Raw genomic sequence first — 27,068 nt, 5'->3', positions numbered from 1 at the left:
CTTCATAACACTGATAATTCGGCGAAACCAAACATCGGGAAAACGCTCAGAAGAATAATACGGGTTAATGCCCCCTCCTACTAAATAGCGTAGTCTCGATAGCAACGCCTGACAATATCACCACACGTTGGCAATATTACCAACGTCGACGCGTGAGAAATATTGGCACGCATCTCGATGACGACGCTTGAGATTAGTCCGTTTTACAACGTTACGTGGCTTTCTGGCTGTTTCAAAATGTCCATGCGAAACTGCAGATGAACGAAGCTTCCTTCAACGTGCTTAATTCAATACTGTGCGACAAGCGTGAGGAAAGTCGCTAATTCAGGAACGCCGTGTCCAGGGCTTATTTCTGAAAGCGCTTTTATTAGAGTGAAAAACATAAACGGCTGATGTCAACACAGAAGAGCAATACATTGTGCGATATTTTAGTCGTCTTTGCCATGCAGTGCGTGTGTATAATATTGATGAAGCACACCAATGAAAGTTCTTTTAGAGCTTTTTGCAGAGCACTTCTGCGATTTCAAAGGGACAATTAAGAGAAATTATTTGAGCCGAGTTAAAAAATTACCCTTGCACAATAAAAAAAACAATTTTTTTACCACGAGAAGACGCTTGGTAAGCCAGAAAAAAACGTAAAAAAAAAAGTTTGGCGACGCCGCCTAGAAATTACTGCCCCAGCTAGCTGTGACGTCATGGATTTTAAAGTCGTTTGCTATAGAGTCTGTTAAGTTTTTTATCGGTAAAAATGAACTACATTGCATTCTAAAAAAAAGGCTGAGCTTGGAACGTATGAAGAACTTTTACAGAACCCAGAAGGGTTGAAATACGGAAAAAAATACTTCACCATCTGTGACATCACACTGAGGCTCCGCCCGGGGTTTAGGCGCAAAATGAAAAAAATAAACTTTGACCATAAATATTTCTCTTCTAATATTAAACGTATTACCGCGAAATCAACGAAAGTAGTGTTCCACAAGAATATTTTGTAATTCTAATCTGATTAAGCGTGTCTCTCTAGCGTCTCTTTGATGCATAGAGTGGTTTCCAACTTGTAAATTGGGAGTGAAACTGATACGTCACAAAATTTGTATATTGCAGGCCCCGCGTGAAGCTGAGCGACTTGGTGTCTGAAGAATACGACGTGATGCAGCCGCCCATCGAAGGAGGTACATGAACTTTCGCCTCGTCTTTTCACCGCTTTACGACAACATGCACCGAGGACAATTGCATTTGGCCGATTTCTTCTGATGGTTGATTGCAGATATGTAGCATCGCGAAAATGATTACGCAGCCGAGCAGGGAATTTGGTAAATGTTTGCTACATTTATGACGCAAGCTTCCTTTCCCACGCGATATCAGGGTTATGTGAGACTAAAAAAAAATGTGGTTGATCCCTCTTATATAGGAATAGGTATAGAACACGAAAGTGAAACGTGTCTTCACAGAAGTAGTGTAATGTTTATTGCACATTGATATATAATGTCTATTGGTGTTTTGTGGCTAAAGCGCCCTTAGGCGTTGATGCACCCACGCTGACGCCTGGTGGCACGTCTCCTCCATCACGACTACCAACGTCGATGACCATGAGCAACCGTCGTGCATATGGAAGCTGCACTACGCTGCACACGCTAGCACAACGCGAAAGACGAAGCACGTAACTGACACACTAATACAACGCGCAAGACAAAGCACGTAACTGAATCGTCACCGAGTCAAATCAGCGCGTACAGCGCGTCGTAATTGCAGCCTCCGCGATCAACTTCAGAAACATTTTCAGAGCTAATTGCGGAGGCCACGCTCCGCTGTGCTGAGTACGGTGAACGCCACCTAGGTGGCGTTGGTAGTGCTTCTTGATGCCAGCGTCCCTTCGAATGCTGGCATCGAGACGTCGTTGTGCTGAGACCACCGAAGCGTTCACTGTCGGTGCGCGTTAGTGTCATAATGCAGTACTTCTCTTTTCTGCTCGTAGGCGGCGGCACCGCCCCGAGCAAGAGCGCGGGTACACGGAGGAGTGTTAGATATATAAGGCGCGTCTGTGTAGCTCTGTGCAAATGCGTTTGTGGCGCAATGGGTTAAACGCTCGGCGATCTATCGTCGCGGACCGAGAGGTCGTGGGTTCGATTTCCAAATTTTGCATGTTTGTGGAACTTTTTCTTCTGGTTTCTTTCTTTGTATTATGTTCTATGACGTATTTCCGTGACGGAAATACGTCAGTGAAGTCTTGGTGGACCCCGGCATAAAACACTTTCGTGTTAAAAAACGAAACAAATAAGTAAACAAGGTTCCCTTTGGCACAGCATTCATCTTGGCTATAAATAAACGTCTATTGTCAAATTCGTTCCGCAGCAGCCTGCTGATATCCGTTTCAGGCAATCCGCGTACTATTGTGCGCGCCAAGACAACGCCTAATATTCTATTGCAGCTGACTTGCAAATATGCGTGAGGCTTGGCAACCACGCTAACTGAATGGATGTTGTCGGTGCAGATAGGTTATAGAGTGCGGACTCAGAGCCGTGGTTTCCGAGTCATGACGGTCAGCCAAGGCTCTGAGACCGACACAGGTAGACAAGCACGCAACACCGATTGCCCGCGTTAAGGTACGAACTTCTTCGGCTGCTACCCAGCTGCCCGGGGAAGCCCGGCCGCGTGCCACGGCCGGATGCGCTGCAGCGGGCATCATCGTGGTGATGGCCATGGTTGACGGCAACGCCCCACAAGAAGTAGTAAGAGCGACAGAAACACTGCAGGGCCGTGGATCTTAAAAACAGCGACACAAAAGTACGAGAAACACCGATGCCTGTCGCGGTGAGGCCTTGTCTTCCAGAGGCTTCATTCTCGTTTGGTGTCTGATTGTTATTTAAGGTCGGTATTGATTTGCCATTTTAGGCTAAAATGATCGCGAGGCAAATCGAAACATATCGTGAGATACACGATAAAACTAAATTTGTTTGGCCCTGTTTCATTCGAGTTTTTGCCAGTCTTGCCAAAACTCGGCCCAGTTTCCAAGTTTTTGGCAGTCTTGCAGTCTGCCAAAAGCTCGACCAATGAGTAGAGAGCGCACACGGGTGCATTTCGAAATTGGGAATACGAGGATGCGTGGCTAGGCCTCGAAGAAATTGAGAATTTTGGAAAGCTTGTGCCTTGTGGAATTTTGACGTTTAGACATGCTTCATTGGCCTTATTGTGGGCAGCACGGAGGAATCAAGTGGGAATTCGCGACTATATTGCCGCTGAAACGATGTGAGTCCAGCAGCAAACATTAAGAAGAAAGAAATGGCTGAAGTAAGCAGAAGCTTAATAATTATAGGCATTCACTTTTTTCCCCAGGGCAACCCATCGTGGTGAACGTGTCTGTGTCGGTGCTCAACATCCGTTCGGTGGACGAAGGACGCCAGGTGAGACACGCCGGCCTCGTATCACGTGTTGCATTCGTCTGTAATACTCTCACCGGCAACAAGAGTAGAAAGCCGCCGAATAAGTAGGCAGCGTGAGTCGCGTTGCGCTTAATGCACGTTCGATTGATCAACAGCGATGGCTCACAGTGGTTGTGGCATTCTGATGCTGGCCATAGCGGCTCGCGGTTTCGATTACCGGTACGGTAGCCGCATTCCGATGGCGGCGAAAACCAAAGAAAAAAAAAACACTAGTTTACTGTGCTTTGGGTGCAAGTTATACAATTTCAGGTATGGCATGCCGGAGCACTAGACGTTGGCGTCTTTTGTAGTTATGTTGCTTTGGATGTTAAGCCCCAACATTCAATCAATCAATCTATAAGAATAATCAATCACTGATCAATAATCAAATAATAACTCAATAATTAGGCAACTCAATAATTAATCAGTTAATTGACATGGCTAACCGTGTGTTGTCAACGTCGGGTGTAGGAAACCACTCCGCATAACTCTATAGACTATGTCTGACTTAGAAGTACACTGGCTTGAGTTCAGTGTAAAACAATTTGATTCCACTTTCACCAAATCATAAGAGTGGTACCAGGAAGCAAACAGGTGATCTGGGGAAGCTCTGATTGCAAGATGAGTTAATTATGAAAGAATTCGCGGCGAAGATTTGTGGTTTGAAGCTTAAGTGTACGGTCAGGTGGGCTATGACAGTGAAGTAACGTGGTCACACGTAAATTCGCGAAAGCGATGTCTCGAACCACATAAAACAACTTAGTGCGGATTCGTGGTTCATATAAGTTTGCGTAGCAGAAAAATATATTCACCAATCGTCTCCCAGCAAACGGCAACCAGAAGAGTTGTTGTGATGACAGGTTCCTTTGCTTTAATGGTTTAGACGGTTCTCTAAGTTGGAGCCTACGAGAATCCAATTGAGGACAAAGGTATTTGTTGTAACGCACACAAACTTTTAACAAAACTAAAACGAAAATAAAGCCGTAAAACAAACACTCAAAGAAATATCATGGCAAAAAACACTCAGAGCGAGCTTGGCATTAATAGCACACTAGTTCGGGCTGAGCACGTGTGTGAGGGCGCGTAATAGTTCGCAGAGGATGGGAGGCGGCGAAACAACTAAAGGACGTGGCGTTCGTCTCACCACAATGTCGATGGGATCGGCGGATGAACCGGTGACCAGAGTGGGGTAGCTCCGGTTTGAAGAGGGAAGGCAGGCGGCTTAGCGGCACGGGCAGAAGGCGGCGGCGTTCTGGCCGGGCAGTTGGGAGTATAACTCGGGCCCGTAGCCCGACTGCTCTCGTTCTGCCCACGGACTCAAAAGCTCGCCGGCCTCGGGCAGCAGTTCTTGATGGAGTATCAAATCAAATGAAATCATTTTTATTTTTTCCAAAAATACACATTGGAAATGGATGCTAGGGCAAAAAGCTGGTTCAAACAGCTTGACGAGGCCCTAGCAACCATGATGTGGCAGTAGTTTCGACATGTCACATTTCGCTGTTAACAAAGGAACGTAAAAAAAAACACATACATATTATAAAGGATAACAAAAAAGTTGAATATTTACAAAGTACTATAGTAATTACACAATAGTGAGCATATGTCAGTAAAGCAGACAATGATGACAAAGCTATCGATTAAAAAAAAAGAAAGGAAAAGCACAACAAAACGATATGAAACGATATGTTTTTACAAGGTACTCTCATTATACAACAGTGAAAGTTACACACTAATATAAGCAAAGCAAAACGAGGATAACAAATAACCGTTCGATTACACCAGGAATACTAGTAGTTGAAACACAGGAAAACAAAAAGAAATAGTCGGAGGAAATGCGCATCAATAAAATGTTGTCTTATTTTGCTTAAAGTGTAATGATTCATGTCGGTATACTTATTTAATATAAAGGGTAAGTTGTGTTCCAACATCTGCAATTTATAATTTTTGCGGAAGCTTGGGAGGAACCATGTAGGATCACTCCTAGTGTTAACCCGTTTATTGTGAAATTGTAGTGATGCGAGTCCTGTTAGAAATTCCCGAAATGCAGTAGATGAGAAGCGGAAGGAACGTAAAATGCGTAATTCATACATACGTGTTACAGGAACAATACTGTATGTGCGAAAAGCATATTCTGTATGCGAGAGGTAGGGGAGATTCGTTATGTAACGAACTACCCTCTTTTGAAGTGTTAGAATCTTAGTGATGTTGGTAGTAGAAGTCGTTGCCCATACTAAATTGCAGTAAGATGTGATTCGAACAGTGCATGGTATATATCAAGCTTAATGCGAACAGGAAGAAACGCGCGATAGCGTGATATCAGTCCTGCTGCAGATGAAAGCTTCTTGCAAATATTATTAATGTGAGTGTCCCAGCTAAGGTTAGAGCAAAATGTGACACCAAGTATCTTGTGTTCAGCAACTAGTTCCATTTTTTGCCCGCCATGCATGATAGCGTTGTTTGAATTAATAAGTTTGTTTTTTGCGCAGAACAACACAGCTTTAGTTTTTTGCGGATTCATTTGTAGCCCATTAGACAGAGACCAAGAGAGTAGCCGGTGAAGTAAGTTATTACATTATAATAACTTACTTCACCTTTACATTATATTATAAGAGTGGCGACGTCCAGGAACAGGTTGGCAGGAAGACCCGGTCGGGTGAAGTCCTGGAGGCTCGGGCCCGGAACCCGACGGCCCGTCTTCAAGTCCGACCTTCTCCTGGCGTCGCTTCCTGGAACTCTCCCTCCCTGTCTGCCAGCGCGCCTCGCTTTTCTGGCGTTCTGGCCGATTCGTAAAACGCCAACTGGATGCCGACCAGTGCAGACGCGTGCACATCGAGCTCCGCATGATCTCCTTTTTCGTGTGGTTCATCCCCTGAAACCCCCCGGAAATTGTCACCTGCTTGTAGGGGAAGTGCTCCGGCATCGGTGGACACCAGTTTCACCGAATTTGGACCATTTTTCACCATTTCACGGCCTTTTGTGATTTCGCCCATGTGAAGCCTCCGCTAGCTCGAGTAGGGAAGCGGCGGCGACGCCGGGAGACGCGCGCCCGAAGACGACAACGACAACGTCGCCGTAGTTACCACGACGACTATGACCTCGACTGAAGAATCGCAGCCAGTGACTCAACAAACCACATTGGTTTTGAGCGATGAGGTTATGGACTTTGCCGCCCAAAACCGAGACGATGAACAACCGCCCGGTAATTGCACCATGGCGTCCGCGCACGACAACGCGCATTTTCCTGCCAAAAAGGAGACTGACCACGCAGAGGAGGGTTGGCAGATATTCCAATCGCTCAGAGCAAAGAAGAAACAGGCAAAAGAGCGGAACGTACGGCAAGGAGGGGACTTCTCCGCCGACAGCAAGCTTACAGCAGGCAACCAGCCAGAACGCCGGGGTCGACCCGCGAGACGCAGGCCCCCACCCCTACCCAAGGACGATCTGAAAGTGGTCTTCCGACCTCACCAGGGACTGCCACTGAGGAATATGACCAGCCAAGCGGTTTTCGATGCAATAGTGGAGGCCTGCCGAGGAAAAATCAGATGAGACCAGTTCATTCTCCGCATCCAGCCGGGTTCCAACATAGCACTAGCGTCCACCCCGGATACGACCGTCGCAATGGCGATGAGGGGCGTCACGTCTTTGAAGATCAACGGAAGACTGCACCCGGTCAATGCCTACGTCACACCATGCGAAGGAACCAGGAAAGGTGTCATCCATGGTATAGAGCCACACACTTCGTCTGAGACTATCAAAGAAAGCATCCGTTTTCGCACCCAGGGCGTGGAGCTGGTAGAGGCCCGGATGTTGGGAGACTCTCAGAGTGCTGTCCTTACTTTCTTCGGGGACGTGCTACCGAGATATATTTACTACAGAGGAGGTGAGAAGGAGTGTATTCCTTTTCGTAACACGGTCCAATTCTGCCGAGCATGTGGGAAAGTTGGCCGCCGCACCGATGTGTGCCTGCAGCCAGATTTGTCCACGTGCCGTACCTGCGGAGTGCGCAACCCAGAAGTAACCCACAACTGTACCCCGACATGCGCAATTTGCTCTGGGGACCACGTAACTGGAGACCGCAGCTGCCCAAAACGCCTCAAGCCTGTACGATACCAGGCAGCGAAACCACCCAAGAAACCACACAAACCAGCCCATCGCTGGTTCTCCTCGGAGGACGAACAATCGGAATGGGAGTACGGACGAGGTTTGACCCGCAGTAGCCGCTCAAGAACCCGCTCGCCATCGAACAACCGCACGGATCCCGGACAACCGGAGCAGCAGCGTCGAAGGTCCACGTCGAGGCCGAGACCAACCATAGAGGAGAACACGAAGGCGAAAGCCCATCCAAGAAACAAGTCACCCAGGGCATCCATGGCACAGAGCAAGCCACAAGGGAATCAGTTAAGCTGGGCGCAAGTCGTATCTCCCACTGCCAAACATACACCGGTTACACCACCGATCACGCAACACCCCGAGTACAAAAGAGTAGTAGATGAGAACAGACAACTCAAAACGGAATTACAGGAGGTTAAGTCTAGGATGGCACGCCTCGAGGCACTTCTTTTAAATCAATCGAATAACACTCCAGGCCCGGCGAACGCGCCCGCTGTGCAACCCACGACAACGCAGCAACCACAGAGTCGATAGCGTACCTAGTACAGCAGATGCAGCTTGTATTTGCCAAACTGGGGCAGATGGAATACACCATCAGTGACTTAAGTCAGACGCAGAACCCTCGCAAGAGACCTAGTCAAAGTCCAGGTGCTCCCACCAGACAACCCAAAAAAGTCGGAACAGATTCCGAGAACACCAGTCATGGCTAGACACAGCAATAGTAAACAGACCGAACAAGTGGAAATTTGGCAGTGGAATTGCTGCTCATTGCGGAAAAAACTCGCCAATTTCACACAACTCATTGATCGTCTCCAGTCTCTCCCGATATTATATGCATACAGGAGGTAGGCAAACACCAGGCAAATCTGAAGGGATATGTGTGCTATAAGAACCCGCAGTACCCACAAATAGCGACCTTCGCAAAGAAGGATGTGGCGCTGAGCATTAGCTATGCAGGGAACGAACCGATTCAACATCACGTAATCACGGTCTGGCCTCGAAAACGCGGCCGACCGAAAACGGTGATAGTCAATGTGTATAGCCCTCCGAGAGAGAAACACGACTTCGAGAATATACTAGTGCACGCCTTGGGCCTTCTAAAAGGAAAGGACCAACTTATATTTCTGGGAGACTTTAACGCACAGCACGCTAATTGGGGCTACGGCAAAGAGAACCCCAAAGGCATAATGCTAGCGGACCTAGTAGAAAGATACGGCCTATACCAGCTTACACAGCCAGATCTCCCCACACGCATCAGTAATAGTGTATCAAAAGAGACGTCGCCAGATCTGACATTCACAAACATCGGGAGGAACATGACATGGACGAATCTAGGAGAGAATCTTGGTAGCGACCATTATATTTTGAGTATATCGCTCAGTGCGGCCAGGATAAGGAGGGTGAACGGGAAAGCTAAAATCTCGGACTGGGTGAAATTCCGCGAAAAGCTAGACATTCACGGAGAACTGAACGACGTCAGCACATGGACAGCAGAAATCAAAAGGGCACACGCGAGGATAACTAAGGAAATTGAAACAAACGCTGACACTCCGGCGGTCGATAGACACCTACTTCATTTGTGGGATGCCAGAAGGAGCCTCACCAAACGTTGGAAGAGACAAAAACTTAACAAAAAACTGAAAATACGTATAGCCCAGCTAGCACAGCAAGCTAATGAGTATGCGCAACATTTGTGTGACGCCAACTGGAGACAGTTTACTGACTCGCTCAGAGGAACACTGAGCACTAAGAGGACATGGCACATTTTGCGAAGCATGATTGACCCCGGAGGCACAAAAACAGTGACGAACAGGACACTCAAGACCCTTGAGAGCGAGTTTAAAGGTGACGATATCACGCTAACAAACATGATCAAGGAGATTTATGTCGTGCACAACCTTACCACACAGCTGCTACACACCAAATACAAAGGAATACAGCAACCCGACTTAGACGCACCCATAACCTTGGAAGAAGTATACGCGGCGGCTCAATCATTTCGGAAAAACACCGCTCCAGGAAAAGATCAGGTTAGCAATGCCATGATCAGAAACCTGAGTGACGCAGCCCTAACACAAATCGTGGACTTCTTTAACGAGAAAGTCTGGAGTGAGGGCGGAGAACTCCCAACAGAATGGAAAGAGTCTAATATCACCCTAATACCCAAGCCGGGTAAACCCAGGAGTATCCACAACCTAAGACCAATTTCGCTGACGTCATGCGTGGGCAAGTTGTTTGAAAAAGTGATCTTAACCAGACTATCCAACTATATAGAGACAAAAAAAAAACCTTCTACCCAGCAACATGTTCGGCTTCAGGCCACACGTATCACCTCAGGATGTGTTCCTCCTTCTGAAGTACGACGTCCTGCACCCAATCAGAGGCTCGAGTGACCATTTTATACTGGCGCTCGATATCAAGAAAGCTTTTGACACGATCTCACATGACTCGATCATGGAGGGCCTGGAGTCCATAAACTGTGGCCGCCGCATATACGCGTACGTTAGATCATTCCTGACGCACCGAACGGCGACAATAGGTTTGGGGTCGACTAGGTCCGACACTTTTGACCTCCCGAACAGAGGCACCCCGCAAGGAGCTATCCTTTCTCCTATCCTCTTCAATGTGGCCATGCGTAAGCTCGCCATTGAACTACAGGAGGACCCAGAATTAGGCATCACTATTTACGCGGACGACATTACCATTTGGACGCGAAGAGGGTCGTATGCGGAGAAACAAGACACACTACAAAGAGCAGTAGACAAGATACTGGCTTTCACCGACGGAGCAGGGATGAAATGTTCGCCTGAGAAGACCGAGCTGATCAGAGTCAGGGCTAAATACGCGAGAAAGAACGATATTGTACCAATAACCATCCACCTTGATGGACGTCCCGTTAGGGAGGTGAAAACACTGCGCATGCTGGGAATGTGGGTACAACAGAACGCAGGCACAACACACGCCATCCAAAAATTGAGAGGAACAACAGGGAACTTAGCCCGTATGATAAGAAGGATAGCTAACAGTAAAGATGGGCTAACTGAAGTAGAAACGATCAGACTGGTCCACGCCTTTATAATTAGCAGAGTGACGTACACACTCCCGTACCAAGCACCAACAAACCAGGAGATGAAACAAGTTAATACAATCATAGGAAAAGCCTTCAAAGCAGCGCTTGGCATCCCCGAAAGTGCTAATAACGAGAAATTCGAGAGACTAGGCCTCTACAACACCTTTGAGGAATACGCGAGCGCGGTCCTCATAGCTCAAAGAGAGCGGCTCAGCTCAACGAACCAGGGACGTGCAGTTCTAGGAAAGCTGGGTTTCACACCGCGACCACTGTATTGCGACGAGGATACAGTGCTACTGGACAGGGACACGAGATCTCATATCACGGTGGCACCAATACCAAAGAATATGCACCCAACATACCATGCCGGTAGAAGACGAGCACGAGCTGTAACCCTGCGGAATCGTTTTGGGAAAGGTTCAGCCGCGTACTACACAGACGCTAGCAGAGCCAGTAGAGAGACTCACACGCTAGCGGTTACCCAACAACAACGCATCATAACGACCACAGTCGTAACTCGATCCACGTGCGCGGCCGAAGCGGCTGCAATAGCCATGGCCATTGCAGACGCGGAACACAGAAACGAGTCGGCAGTCATACTGTCCGACTCGCAGACGGCATGTCGGCTGTTTCTCAATGGAACGGTACCCAAAATGGTACGCAGAATTCTGGGACAAACCTTGAAAGAACACCCCGACATTATCTGGTGTCCGGCTCACGAGGGCTTGGAAGGTAACGTGGCGGCAGACCGTATAGATCGAGGATTCAACAACCGAGCTGCGGCCGGGCCTTGCGCGGAACTTCTTCCAACCACTCGTGATATTCTACTACAACAACGGGAGGAACGCAGAGTCTATGGTCATCCACACAAGGCCCTTAACAGACAGCAGAGTAGGGACTGGCGGCGCATTCAAACAAACAGCTTCCCCAACCTGCATCAACTCTGTAAAATAAGCCCAACAAGATTTCTGGACGTCTGTCCATGGTGTTCCAACAAACCCACACTACAACATATCACATGGGAGTGCCTGGAAAGGCCTTCACATATTACTAGCCCGTACATAACATCACAACCACTCATGTTAAATAGGCAGTGGGAGGCATGGCTTGCGGACGAGGGAAAGGAGAGCCAAGTGGCTCTCCTGGACCAAGCCCAGCGAGCCGCTCGCGCCAGTGGAGCCCTGGACTAAGGGCCCAACCACGCTCGCCTAATTTTCTTTTCAAATAAAGTTTATTCCTCCTCCTCCTCCTGGCCGATTCGTCTTTCGCTGATTGGCCGCTCAAAGTTCCGTGTGTTCGTCCAATTGGATGCCTTTTCCTTTTATTTTCTCTTCTTGCGCCGCGTGTTCACGTTCCGGACGCTCTTCGACATTTTCGTCTTCCAGCCAGCACGGAATTCGCCTCCGCTCGCGCATTGCTTGTCGTCTGCTTCTTGTTTGTCTCCAACCACCGCACCGTGTCGCGCACTCCACACACCACAGTTGTGTACTGAAAAATGCCCTACGCAGGTTTTCATTATTTTCCAGTCACTAACCATAGTGATGGGGGAGCGGGACTATTGTATTTTTTTCCAAAACTAAAGACTATGATGCAAGATTTCAAATAACGTTTGCTTCGAAGAACTGCTTTCGAAGAAACTGAATTGCTTCGTAATTAATACGGCAAAACTGAAATTGACGAGTGCACTACAAAGTTTGCGGTGTCAAGTTTGAACTGCAATCCTCAATTTGATCTTTTGATGTATGTTTTGATCATGCAGAAGTACAATTTTCTATTTTTTTATGACTGAATAAACGTATTTCTCTCTCTCTCTCTCTCTCAATTTGATGTTGTTGCATTCGCAGGCAGTTGTAAAATCGGATTTATCGCGCAATCCCTGGTCCGTATACTTTTGCTCACGGGTGTACGTGTCAGTCAGCTCCTGATGGCTCCTAAACGATTCCCAAGAGTATACCGGGTGTTTCATCAAACACTTTCATTTTTTTAATTGCCTGCGGCAGATAGCACAATTCTAGTCCGTGAGCTGGTCTACTCGAAGAGGCGAACATTACTTGCAGAAAAAAAGATATGCATAGTCGACTATTACCAAAAAATGACTAATTAAGTTTTTTAGCGATTTACCTACGGCACATATTGCAATTTAACAATTCTATCGGGGGAGTTCTCAAGGGGGATCCACTTGGAGCGAATTCTCAGGATGACACCTGTTTCGAGATGTTAATTCCCGAACGTTGCGGAGAAATGTATTGGCGTTCCAGTTACTTTTGTGCTTTGATACATAAATCGCCGTCTTCTTAAAAAAGTAAGTGTAACTACTATGCATTTTTACCGCATGTTAGACGGCGCATATCTCGTGAATGACGTCATCTGCACAATTCTTTTCAAGTGGATATCCCTTGCAGTCTCACCCGCTAGAATTTGTAAATTGCAGTACGATCCATAAGATAATTAGATAAAAATATAAGTAGTTAAAAATTTAACTTGTTAATTTTGTTAATTATTTGGTTAAGTATACCATTTTTTTGTACCAGTAATGTCCGCCTCTTCGAGTAGATCAGCTGATGGACTGTAATTGTGCTATCTGCCGAAGGCAATTTAAATTTCTTTTATGGAAGTGTTCGCTGAAACACCCGATATTGAAGTTCAGTACGGACAAACCGAAGCGTTGAAGCATTTCATCATGTGTTGTGCTGTAAGTGGTTGCAATAAGCTACATTTCCACAATGCGTGGGATGTGCGTAATATTTTATGTCTTTCCGGCGTCATGCTTTGGTTTGCATAAAAAAAAGTAATCTTTATTATTCTTAAATATGAAATCACACACTTTACGAAATCATTAAGGGACACACCAATGACATCACAACGATGATGATGACATGACAAACACTTGAGTGACGCTTAACAAGGCGAGCACGCATGAGTCTTAGGATCGCGTTGGACTCTCTAAACCTATCGAGGCATTGACAACTCCTAAATACTGTTCGCAGTCAGTTAAGAGAATTGATGAAATAGTCCCTAGAGCATGAGTTTTGTGTGTACTATGCGTGTCTCGCACTGCGGCTAGATTTCACCCCACTAAACCTTCTCTCGACGCAGTTCGTCGAGGTGGACCTTTTTCTACACGAGTACTGGTACGACTTTCGACTCAACGGCCGCGCCAAAAACAAGGTCATCGTGGACCCTCGCTGGTACCCAGAACTGTGGACGCCCGAGGTGTACTTCAAGAACTCGGCCGACGGCCGCCTGGACAAAGTGATCTTCCCGTACGCCTACGTCACGCTCGAGCCGTCCGGCCACTTTTTCCTGGCTGCCCGCGTCTCCCTCAAGCTGGCCTGCAACATGGACCTGAGCAGGTTCCCACATGACAACCAGTTCTGTGACATGCAACTCAGCAGCCGTGAGTGGACGACCCTTCTAGGCTTGCCTTTCCTTACTTCCCTTCTCTTACTGAAAATGGAAGAGCTAAAGGCCACCGAGCCTGCAGAGGCTCTAGCTCGGCTTAAAGGGGCCTTGAGACACTTTTTTTAACATAGTAAGAAAACGTTGCTGATCTGTCGTTGAAGCGGCTGCGAACATGTGAGCCAAATATTACTGTACTGCACGCAGCAGGGAACTTACAATATCGTATCAACAACAGCAAAACAATTGCTTGCTCTTGCTTCCACAATGTTGTCATGCGGTGTCAACGCAAGCAGCTGGACTCACCAACACTATTGTTTGATTATTGGTCACGATAGTATTCTCAGGATTATATAATAGTTAATATATAGTTATATAAATAATAAAAAACATATGTCTGCGATATCGAAAACGCAGAACAAATCATTTCATCTTGGGCATGGCGTGTTTGCGCACAACAGTCGCGCGTAGCTGCGTCTGCTGCGCATGGCCTCCCAGACAGCAGCGGTCTGCTGCATAGCGTAGTCTACCGCGGTTGCCATGGTGTGCCGTGACGAATCGTTCCGCCGGCGCGACACTCAACTTTCGGGCGGAGTTAGACCCCCTTGGCTTTACCTTTGTACTCCCAGCGCACTGGCGCAGATGATAGGAGAGGTAAAGCCGGCTATCGGTGCTATTCGAAGGATGCGAAAACGTTTTGCCGCGTGAGATTCGGGAGACGACGTCCTTAATGATGGAGGCCATTCTATGATTAGTTAGAGTTTAATACCAGATACAGTTCTCAATAAATTTTGCGCACGCAATGCACCCACACATGCAAAATGTTGCGGCCCAATTAAAGAAATATCATTGATTGTGCTGTAGAAAGGCGACTATTCCCTGAAAAATAATTGTATTTGCGAAATACCGGTGCCCCCTAAACCACTTTTTAGGTAGCGTATGAACTCAAAATCGAGGTATATCAAAACGAACTCCACCTGTTGCGGAAGAGCCTGCTGTTCCTTCTTTAGTGCAGAATGCACAAATTCAATCGTTGTGCAGACCGAAGATGGCCCAACTCTTACGCATATGGTGGCGTGCCACAGGACGGGGTATTGATCCTTAACTCTGTTTAACCTAGCTGTGGTTGGCCTTCCTTTATTTATCAATATGTGCTGACAGTGTTTGTCTTTTCGGCGGCGGCACATCTTTAAGTGGGCGTAAGAATTCAGTGGGCAGCCACGCTAACTTGTTCATACTTCCGCAAACAAGACCTTACTGTCTCCACCGAAAAATGCGCTTTTACGCGGAAACCCATTTAACCGTGCCCTGCTTTTATCAATTGCCAGGCTATTGCTTCTTAGGTATTATTATTGACTAGGACCTTTCATGGAGCCCCCACTGCATCTGCTTGAAGCGGAGACTAATTTGGATTGTCCATGTCATGAAGCCCCTGTGCGGAAAAATCTGGGGCACCTGTACACACCACTGTTTCACAGGTGTTTCACAAGCTGTACACACCACTGTTTCTTGGCGTTTTACGATACAGCTTGCCAGTTTTGGCGAACACATGCATGCAAAACAAATATTCGCACCCTCCATAGTTTGCAAGGTCAAGCTCTGTGCACGTGTCTTGGACTGACTGTGTGCCTTGACTCATGCAAAATCATGTTTGTAAGAGACCGCCTGATTTCAGCATACATCCCGATGACAACCTCAGAGCTCACATTGGACACTCCTGTCGCGTCCACAGTCACTATGTTGCTGCTATGCCGGCAAAGAGACATTAACCCAGATTTTCAAAACTTATTGCGACTCATCAAGGCTGCCTGCCATGGGGCTTTACACCAGCAGCACGACCGCTGTTACCAATGGTGCCACCACTGGGACCAGTATAGTTATCAGTCGTGCCTACGACAGCCACAAGTTCGCCTAACAATTCAGGGAACTACGAAGTTCAACAGTGGCTCTACGATTCAACAGTGGCTCTACGATAGTTGCCATTGTCATTATTGAACGATAATATGGACAAACTGGAACATTTACACCGATGGAATTGTCTCATCCGTAAGCTCCACAGCTGCCGTTGACATCCCGTCCTTACAAGCCACAATCAGGTTCAAAGTGCCCCGCGTGACGACATTCTACGGCAACAGAACTTGCGCCCTACTTGTTGCTGTTATTAACATCGTACAAGCACAACCTCGAAAGTCGTTTTTTTTTGTGGCTATTTTTTTGTGTGAAGGCAGCCCTTCAGAGTTGAGTCAGGTTTACGACGCAGGATCAATGAACAATTTGTGTTTGAGACAAGAGTTCTCCATCAAGCCCTCACGAAGGATCATGACGTTATCTTGCAATGGCGACCGGGGCACTGTGGCATCGTCGGTAACGATCATGCTGATGATGCCACCCCTTGTAATTTGTAAACATAGGCATACTGACTAAATTAACTAGCATGGTGTCCCGCATGCACAAACAAACATGAACGCATCGCACTCTATGACCGCGGAAACTCGCTTTCAAGATGCTGTAGTGAGTAAGCGTGGCGGACAGCAGCGAACGAATTGACCTTCGTGCTGCCGCTCGCATAAACGCGAACTAAGCCGCGGAAACGCAGCGCAGGGCGTACTTTGTCCCCGCCGCAGATGACTTTCAAGATACAGCGGCCCGGCGTAGAACGCAACCCCCCCCCCCCCGCTACCCTCCCCCGGAGCCTTGCGGCCGCTGGAGCCGCCCGATTTGAAACGCGTCTCCCTCCCTCCCTCCAGACCCTCCCACCGGAGCCTTGCGCGCGACTGGAAGACGGTGCGCTTCCTTCCCGCTTCCCCCCTTGCGTGGGCGAGATTGAGCCGGGATCGCCGGCTCACCCTCGCGCGCTTTCACTCGCACGTACAGCATTCGGCGCGCGGCGACTATATTATCGCCCTTGGACTTCATACGCAACCTCACGGCGACGGCAGAAATGCGCCCGGAGTGTCCATACATAAAATTGCTATCGCAATTGGGTGGTCAAAATTGAATCCGGAATTCCCACACTACGGCGTGTCTCATATCATACCGTGGTCCTGATACATGGAATCCCAGAATTTTATAAAGCTTTAGCATTAAGCAAGATCCACAATTTCGCCCCTATCGCACTGTGGCTTTCGCGGCCGGGTAGCTCATGCCTTCCCTGTTTATCTTATTGGGAACAGTTGCTCGAATTTGTTTTCCATCTTTCCAACGCCAGCTGTGCGGGTAGTAGCGCTTCACGGTATTCGGACCGAGCCCGAGACCCCCTCTCGGTGTTGCTTCGGCCACAATTCATGTGACAGGGTGACGCCTTCATGAGACTGTATACGGTCGTATCAGTGTTAGTAGCGCTCGAGAAAGTGCAGAGTCTGCTGCAATATCGGTAATTTGCTTTTTGAGCCCACCGCGATGGTTCGAAAACTTGTGGCACCTAAAATCGAACAATCGGCGGGTATTGAATTGTTCGCGCTCTATGGTTTGTGGGAACCCTTGCGTGCCCCATGCGACGGTTCTCGCTGCACGCGATTCCTCGTGTCGGGCGAGTGCTTTGCATGTATACGTGATTGTTTCGCCAAACTTGATGTCTGAAAGGCGTGGGACACGCACGGTTCGTGGAGGGCCGAGAAGTGTAGACGTTGGCACCACTGTGCACCTACAGGCTAAATGCAGACAACTGCCGCGATTTTCTCGAATGCTGCTCTTTCAAGACTCTCTGGCAGCTCTGAAAGTGCGCTGCAGGTTCACTGTATTTAACGCCGGCAATGCAATGTCTCTTGCTTTGAAAGCGTAGCCTTCTTTGCCAACGCTTCCCCGTTTGGCGCGGCTGCTGGCTTCTGCCTGCTGCTGGGTAGCTCATTGTCTCGACGGATATGTTTGTGGATATATATCCAAGCGCAAGTATCGGCGAACGGGCTCACATAACCCCTGTATGCTGACCGATAAAGTAGTGCGAGTAAGCGCACCTCTGTTCTGGGTAAGGAAAAGTAAATTGCTACATAAAACCTGAACATACAATGTCGGCTCACCGCTGTCTAGACCTAAAGCACGCCGAGCGTTTAATGTAACAGCGCTATATATCCAACGGATTCTTTGATTTAATCTACTTTCTTTGACTTGGTCACCTGGTATGCGCCACTCGGCGTGTGCCCGTTCTAGCCCGATCGTTCAGAATGAGCACGTGCTACTGTGACGCAAAACATACGGAATCTTTAAATGTAGCTAGATAAGTGTAGTACTCCTCTGTGCCTACACCCGTCGTCGGTATCCTCTCCTTCGACAAGTGTCACACTTCGCCTTCGTTCTCGTCACATCGCTGCGCAGACGCGTTCCGTGTCTACAGTGTGCATCTGCCTGATTTGTATTGTTTTTCTCTGTCTTTCTCTTTCTGTCCACTCACCCGTTCCTGCCGTGCGGAGTACCTAATCTGCGCTGCCTCTGGTTTACCTTACAGCCTTCGTCTACATCCCTTCTCTCTCCCTGATGCTTTTATCGCCAAACGAATATGACCTTACATTAACTTACGCGCGTGCATTTTCTACGGCCTTTATCTGTTTTGATTTTCAATCGTTCATTTTTATGCGCGTTGTACAGTAAAATATACACACAATATGTTTAGATCGAGAGCCCATGGTTATAGTTGGGAGCCTAATACAACACAGCTTTATTCTCCCCCCCCTCCCCCCCTTTCGTGCAGGCTAAGTATGGTTTCGTCTGTGGTGTGTATGTGTGTCGTTATTGCTTTGCGTGCCTCATTCATTTAATATGGCTTGAAAAAAATGGCAATAAGTACAATATGCGGCCGGCTTCTCCACAACGTTGAATTCATAGTTAAAATATCTTAACTGTGTAGTAGAGTAGCCTCCACTACATTTCTATTTGTCTACGGTTATTAAAAATAAAGTTGTTTGCTACTACTATGGTTATTAAGCAGCAAAACAAGCTTCATTTTAAACTGCCTTCTTAGAAGACCATGTTATAACACCCTCCGATGGGGTTGTGAAGTTAGCTTACAGACCTTTGTTCTGCCGGGGTTTGTTGCTGTATTTTTCATGGGGGCACACCGAGATGTATTATGCAACTACAAGGTGAAACACTGGTCCACTGGCACGACTCGAGACGGCGGAGCACATATTTTATTCAGTGTTCTTGCATGCGTGCCAGCTTCTGAGCCTGTATTGCCCTTGGCAAAGTTTGTAAGTTTCTGATGGAGTGTGCACATACAAGAAGCCTGTGCGCCTTCCGCCCATGGTAATCAGATTTGCTTCCGACGTGGCGAGGAAATACATTGTTCCCCCGGCGCCGTCCGAGTGCACGGAGGGAGCCGCTGCGTCTCGGCGGTGGACGGCAAGTTATTTATTTCTTATGCATGCGTTCGGCTATTGCGCGCGAATAAGCTTCGAGCACGTTCTTGTAGGAGGTGTGCTCTTTTCGCAGTGCGCCTGATGCCATAGAGCAAGATTATTTCCCGGCAATGCGATCTCGCGGAGACGCGGATTGCTCAACGAAGCGCTTAAGCCTTTTCTCTTGGCGAGAACAGAGCGGCGTCGTCGCTCTTTGGGTGAGAGCCGCTTTACTCTTGCTTCGCTGGTTCATCAGTGATATTGGAAAGGCGCATATACTTGCTAAGAGTTTGTTAAGAACGATCGTGGTTATACAGGTCCCAAAATTAAGGGTCTTCTCCCAATGCTTTTGTTAGGTTGGTTGGTCGGTCATTGAAAACGCTGGGCAGAAGAAAACAACTATTGTTGACTCGGGGCAAAGTTCGAAACTATCGTTATCTAGCCAGATGATTTACCCAGTAAACTACGGCACTTTCATTCAAGGGACGAAATATTATACTAGGATGCTACACAGTTCTTATTAGGCAACAGCAGCGTGGCAACACAATTTTTATGAGCGGTTTGCTCGAAAAATTAGACATGTCACTTTGAAGGTGTTTTGCGTTGGACTTGAGTCTCATCTACCTAGTCTAGCTACCTATCAGACGATGTTTGCTAAATTTGAAACGACCTCTTTATACTATTTGAACACAAACGAAAACAGTTGACTACACTTGAAAATGCCTAATGTCGGCAGACGTTTCTTGGTTTCAATCGTTGCTGGGTTTTTCTGTTATTATTTCATCGGAAAAGGGCAATGCGTTTACTTACATTGTACATTTGAGTGACTTACGTATGATTTGTGCTTATGTAGTTAAACAAAATCTCGGCAAGGCCCAATAGTCGTCAGACAACGGTTATTTCATCTCGCTTATTCCCCCGTCTTTCATCTGGAGGAGATGCTTATAGTAAGAAATATGTATATTGCTTAAAAAATGACCCGCAATATTCCGACGGAAGCGCTCAAGTCGAACTCAGAATAAGCCAACCCGAATGGTTGCTGAGGAAAATGGCTCTAGGAAGGAGTTTATGGTGCAGGAAGATGACTGCAAAGGGGCCTCAAGCACCAGCCTACCCTAGGGCGTGATCGATGGGGCCATTCGCAGGATGAAGTCACGACTCGTCGGATGTTACAAGGGAAAGAACGGTGTGAATGGCCCCAGACCGAACATGAGTTCCTCAGACAACGGCCGGTTGCGAAGAGGAGCCAAGTTTTCTTTATTTCGATCGCTCGTTTCTGCGTCCGCAGTTGTAGAATCTGGCGAAAGAATATGCCCATTTTTATGGTCATCAGTGTCGCTGTTGGGAAGACACGCTTTTAGAAGATGAAAGCAGTCTTTAAGCGGATGCTCCGGCTGAGCCGAATGCGACCGTATTTTTTTATGTGGGAATGCTCCTCGTTATTCTATACGAATAAAAACGCTCCGAACGAGTGTCAAGACAGAAAGAAAATAAACAAAGATAAAAAGCGATCGACAGCCTTAAAAGGGACTAACGGAAGCTGCTCTAAGCAAAGAAGTGAAGTCTTTCAGGCAACCATCGGTCGTCACCCGCCGTGGTGGCGTCCTGCTAAGCACGAAGGCATGGGATCAAATCCCAGCCCCAGCGGCCGCATTTCGAGGGGGGTGAAATGCCAAAAAACGCCCGTGTATCCTGCATCGGATGCATGTTAAAGGTCCCCCGATGATCAAACTTATTCCGGAGTCTCCCGTTACGGCGTGTCTTATGATCGTATCATGGTTTCGGCACGTAAAACGCCAGAATTTTAATTTAACCATCGGTCATCGTGCGAACAGATAGTGAAATGACTTTTTTGTAATGTTGATGGGAAGTTAAAGCAGAAGCTGTAAACTTTTCAAATATGTATATTATTTGCGGCACTTTATATTCAAACTCGCTTCGCTTGTGTAGTTGCCTTTTCAATATACAAAACCTGTGTTCGTACTCAGTTCTTTCTTACTACAAAAACTGCGTACGAAGCGGCGAAACGGACGAGTGGTGACGCGCCTCTGGTAGTTCACCAGCTCGGCGTGACGCCATGAATATTGTCAAAGGCTGTTTTGTTTCATTTTATGTTTTAAGAACAACAAAGGACTGCATAGTACAGCAAAAGAACCGAACGCTCATACTAGGACATTTCTTTAACTTTTCGCGCTCCAACAGAACAAAAATAAGGCCTGATCTTGGCGCGAAGTAATAAAATACAAGAAATACAAGAAATGGAATATATTGGATTTTAATCTGTACGCTTGTAACAAGCTTTTGCGACCACTTCGATTGAAATAAATTTACGTGAAAATTCTTGACCAATCTGAATGAATTTAGAGGTGTTCATTAAATCAACGCACCTTCGTCGTTGGCACAATGTGCCAAGTCACTTCTGGTTCTTGAAAAACGTACGAGGCATTTGGTTCGCTCTTTTTCTTCTCTCGACGCAGTGGTCCACCCTAGGGAGCAGGTGATACTTCACTGGAAGGCCTTCCGCATCACCAAGAACCTGTCTCTGTCGCAGTTCAAGGCTATCTACGTCGGGCACGGCGATTGCACAAAGTCGTTCGACGTCGGTGAGCGCTCTCCACTTTGTGTTTCTTACAGCACCCGTAAGGCGCCATAACAAGGCATTGCTTTGACACGAGTAATATTAATCCACTAGTTCATGTAGAGCGGCAACCGTGTTATCTTGCTGACAAGCAAAATTAGCGCCAACAAAAAGACGATGGGGGAAGAAAAGACAGACAAGCGCTTCTTTTTACTACTCTTCAGCAATGCAAGACCAGCTAGCTCAACACTTAATTCTAAACCATAGTCTCACCTGGCGTTTCGCAGTCTCAGTACTTATGGTTAAAAGAAGGCCTTTCATAACCATACTAAAAACATTTCTACAACAGCGTAATTGTCTAGCCTTAATGTTCTTGTTTCTTTCTTTCTTGTGTACTTACATTTATGTGCGCGGTAAAAAACTGCAGGTGCTCAAAATTATTCCGGAGTCCCCCATACCGATGGGCCTAATGATCGGATTGTGGCTATAGCACGCAATTCCCCAGAACGTAATGTAAAATTAAACTGGCGTAAGTGGTCCGACGGCGGGAGAAGTCGTGTCGAAAATAGGTTCGTGCGTGTTTGGCGCTTAACACAAATATAGAAAATAATCATGCGGCCTACAATGATAACTAAGGTGTAATCATGGAACCAAAACATCAATAAAAACTTATGCATTTTGAAGGAATGCTTTCGTGCAGATGCTAAATTAGAAGACTTGATATTTCAGAATTATGTCGGAGAAATGATTCATGAATCACAATCATCATAAATCAGAATCGAACTGCGCGCGCACATGAAGAAAATTCCGAGATTGCCATTGGGTATCACCGCTGGGAGCTTTCACAAGGCCTTATGATTAAGATGAACCGAGAGAAATTGTTTATATACTCTGTATTTGCTACTGTGTGCATTTTAACTCTTTAAGCACTAATATAACTCCAGAAAAACGTACCATAAACGTACCAAAGCGAACTAAAAAACTTGCCAAAAAACGTACTACAAGACGTAACAAAAGTTGCTCTTGAAGGCAGCTTTTCAACAACGCGGACCGCAACTTGTCTTCTGCGTTGGACGCAGCACATCGGGCAGAAGGAGTGTGACTCGTCGTTAGCGATATTGGTACAACCTCGCATGACGAGTATACTGTTCGGGATTTGGGGTTAAGGGTTAATCTGTTCTGTGCGTCTGTGCTAACGCCGCCGGCCGTCGCCTTCTCTGCGCAGGCACCTTCAGCTGCCTCTACGGCCGCGTCGAGCTGCGTCGTCGCGCCGGCTACTACCTCATCAACAAGTACGCGCCCAGCACGGTCATCGTGTTCATGTCGTTCGCCGCTTTCTGGATGCCCTGCGAGGCGCTTCCGGCTCGCGTCACACTCAGCGTCACCTCACTGCTCAGCTTGGTGACCGCTCAGTACAATGCGCACATGCCGAGCGTCTCGTACGTGGTGGCCATGAACGTGTGGATGATCATAAGCATTCTGTTCGTGTTCCTGGGCCTGGTCGAGACGGCGCTCATCGTCGCCTGCACGGCGAAGCACAAGAAGGGTGCCGAGCGCTGGCCGAAGCCCGTGCTCGTCGACTGGATCGCCAGGGCTCTGTTCCCCGCTGCGTTCCTCGTGCACTCACTCATCTACTGGGGCGTCTATGGCCGGGACTGATTGCCTACGCTAAGCGGCAAACAGATCGCTAAAGTGAACCACGAGGAACGGTGGAGTTGCGATGGAGAATGCAGGAAGGTAGAGTGCTGGACTTGTAACAAGTATCCATTGCGTCGTCACAACTCTGAAGCTTTCCTCGTGGAGGTGCTTTTGTAAGTGAGTGCTAATGGCCTGGTGTCAACTTAGTCGCCTGTACTAGGTGCGCGAGAGACCATTAACGTTGAGTCTCGAGGAACGCCGGAGATATGCGGAAAGCGCAGGAGAGTGGAGCGGTTTTTGGCTGGCCAGGACTCGCAAGGTCACGGGTATTTATTTTTGCAGCGTTTATCGTGCAGGCATTCACATAGTGCATTGCCAGCTATATGGTATTGGGAGCTTATTCGTTTGACTGAGACCTGAACTGAGGGCAAACATTTATTTGAGGAATAGCTGACATGCTCCGACAGGGGCTATGAAAGCTATAGCGCTCGAAGCATGGCGAGATTTATATTATTGCTAGCACGCATTGTGTAGCGTGCACAGCACCAAGTGGTGTTAACATAATGTGGTGCCTTTTAAAGGTACCTCTATTTATGCCTGAAGAAACAATGCAGATTTCGGTAAAGTGCAGGGCAGTGCGGGGCGCATTATGTTTACGCACCTACTTTATGACTTGACGAAAACATGAAGGGTATGAACAGAAATAGTTGTATGATAGCTTGGATAGTACGCTGTGACAAGTGTCCGATCTCTGCTGCGTTAAAGAATCATTCCCCCTTTGCTGGAGGTCTGTCATTGTTCACGTACTAGCTTGTGAGGATGAGATAGGACAATTGAATCCAATTGATGAAATCTTTCAATGGCCTAATTGCACCTTAGCTAGACGACACCGGCAATACAGCTATGCCGTGTGGTGGTGTTGTGCACTTGCCCTGTTTCCGGATTATGAAAACGTCTTAATAGAAACATTAATCTTTTGCCGCTCCTACGTATTTGACTGGCTCGACTGTGCACCCGCACTGATTTGGCGGTTAGTCGCCCCAGTGTTTCTAGGTGACGTCTGGGCACTTAAATAACCCAGTCATAGAAACAAAAGAGGCCAAGATTCGCTATGCTGATGACTGGTACCTTTTATTCAATAGATCGCAACTAGTGATCAAATACGAGGAATGTTATATCTGAAATGCCCACGTTACACAGACAGGCCTATCGTCTAAGCGCCCTTTGGTCGAGGAGTGCATGTTGGTCTCTTTGAAACGAACTGAACGCATGGTTGTGACGTACTTCCAGTAGCGTTGAAGTTTAGCAGAGTACTGCTAAGTACTGCTAAGTTGAAGTATGTCCATACACTCATGTCTGTGCTCTGTGCCCTCTTGAGCAAACACAGAGACTTAGCAGTGAACTGCGACAATATTCTTTGTATATATTTTTTCCTTGTATTTCAGTAGTTGTTTGAAAAATGACTGCTTGCATTATGAAACAATAGTAGAACAAGGCTCGGGGGGAGAGGGTTGGGGGCCTCTTATAGTTTATTTCTTTGAAAGCAACGTTACATTGTGATACTGCGAAATACTCTATGTAGCCTTGTCTACAAAGCCAGTATAGCATTGTCGTTCTCTGCGTTTCAGAGGTGTTCAGCTGGTATTTTTATAACAATCGAAACCGAACAATGTGTAAATTCTTGCTAGGAAGAAATCAGCAGAAATTGTCATAGCATGAAGGCCCTTGTTAAAGAGCACTTATACTATGAGTAGGCGTACTGCCGTGGACATGAGCCCTGGCTGTTGTCCAGTCACTGAATGCTTCACGAGGACGAAGAGCTAGCAGGCAGACAGCTCGTCGTCTGCTAGTCTTGCATCATTAAATTTCTTTATATTTTCCAATGTCCTAAATTCTAGAGGAACAAGATCAGCGTGGCTTGGCTCCAGTATAGGAGTGCGGTAACCTATTGGTCCACCGATCATGTTGGGCACTCGAAGAACGCTTTTGTTATTGTTGTTACCTACTTCGCGCGTTTGGCCTATCACGCTCCTTGTGCTGCACATTGTGCACTTTCACAACTCTGTACATACTTCTGTCGGCTATGACTTTTACATTACCGGTTCTACAGTGTGAACAGCAGCTGTTATATTTAGCGCGGATTGCGTCTTTTGCCGTTATAACGCAAGTAACCGCGCTGCTGTGTCTATGCAGCACATTACGCGCTGCCATGACTCGGCAATATTTGCTCATGCATTGTCTCCGCGTGACGTTTGCATGTCTTTTTGATCGCTTCTACAAATCAATTTTACGCTTTAATAATAGCATACTTAAGGACCTCGGCGTTAAAAGGTAGATTGCGATGCCACACGACTACGGCTACGCTCAATATGATCTGAACATGCCGATCATGCCTGGCATGATTGCGGCGTGGTTACAACATAAGTAAACGCGAATGAAAGCACAACAAGCAAGAAAACAAGCAAACAGAGAAATTGAGTGCACTTACCTTGAAATATTTGAAATCGTAATACCCGATTGTGGTGTAAGACAGGCGCTAAATGACCTCTAGGCCAGGAACTAAGCGTTTTAGTACAATGCACACCAGTGCCATAAACAGTGGTGAATATGAAAAGAAAGAAAAATGCCTCTCATGGTTTGTTTTCTTTCGTTCGCGTTTCATTCTGTCGTGATAGCGCACCGTTTAACGATGTAAGGGGCTGACACTACAAAAGAAAAGTTAGTCTACTTTTGTCGTCCACAGAAAAAGCAAAGCTAATGCCATTCGTGACATTCTTTATTAAAGTATATACTCGTACGCGAGCGCTTTCTCATTGCATTTAGATTCTTGGAACATTTAAGGATTTTACTTTTTGTTCCTCAACAAACCCCTGCGGGTTTCCTTTCGCGGCTTGAAAACCATTATGCACTGCCTCTGCCCCACAAATGTTTTTTTTTGTCCATTGGCGCTGTAAATGTTTGCGCCCAGGTCTCACTGCACTCTTCTTTATTTGTCTACTTGCACCGGTTTTGTTTGCCTTTGCGTCGCTAATTCCGTCCACCTGTAGTTGTAGCTTTGTCATATATTGGTTGTGACCGTCGTATTGTTATTGCGGGTTCTCATTATGTTTGATCACTCTTTCAGTGTAGAACATTCTTTTTCTTGTAAGGGTACTTTTTTGTAGGTGATTAGCCCAAAGTGCACCACGTGTGTACGTCTGTGTGTCGGTATGTATGCGTGTGTACTGTGTGTGTACGTGTGTGCAGTGACGGATTGTGCGGCTTGAGATACCTTGCGAGCGAGTCTTGACAAATCGGTCTTTCAACTTGTCGGCAAGCTCCGCGTGTGGTATATTTAGCCGACCCAACCCACTGGCTGCCAAGTTTCAAGCTAGGTGTCGTCGACTGATGAGCCCCGGCGGCTCACGGTGGCGGGCGCGTTGTCTTTTGTGAGGGGTAACTGTGAACTGTGAGTGTCTTTGCTTTTCTTTAAGTGGTTTCTGTGCCAAAATGTTCTGGAAATAAAGTGCCCTTCTACCTGCCGAGGA

At 47.0% G+C, this 27,068-nt stretch overlaps 1 protein-coding gene across 1 annotated transcript; it reads left to right on the top strand.

Annotated features, from left to right (window-relative positions):
• Positions 1–1,071: 1,071 nt before the first annotated feature.
• LOC119461704 (glycine receptor subunit alpha-1) lies at positions 1,072–27,068 on the top strand. Its single transcript, XM_037723070.2, has 5 exons — positions 1,072–1,169; positions 3,331–3,398; positions 13,693–13,993; positions 21,803–21,928; positions 23,129–27,068. Exons 1-5 carry the CDS (start codon positions 1,148–1,150, stop codon positions 23,560–23,562), a joined length of 951 nt encoding a protein of 316 aa, XP_037578998.1. The 5' UTR covers positions 1,072–1,147; the 3' UTR covers positions 23,563–27,068.

The sequence above is a fragment of the Dermacentor silvarum genome, chromosome 8 (assembly GCF_013339745.2).
Source record: "Dermacentor silvarum isolate Dsil-2018 chromosome 8, BIME_Dsil_1.4, whole genome shotgun sequence".
Lineage (NCBI taxonomy): Eukaryota > Metazoa > Arthropoda > Arachnida > Ixodida > Ixodidae > Dermacentor > Dermacentor silvarum.
This window is presented reverse-complemented; position numbering and strand designations above follow the sequence as displayed.

Excerpts from the sequence above, each read along its gene's own strand:
- LOC119461704 (XM_037723070.2), top strand. The coding sequence starts at position 1,148 with ATGCAGCCGCCCATCGAAGGAG. Across the intron at positions 3,399-13,692 it reads CGGTGGACGAAGGACGCCAG|TTCGTCGAGGTGGACCTTTT; the intron begins GTGAGACACGCC and ends CTCTCGACGCAG. Across the intron at positions 13,994-21,802 it reads TGACATGCAACTCAGCAGCC|TGGTCCACCCTAGGGAGCAG; the intron begins GTGAGTGGACGA and ends CTCTCGACGCAG.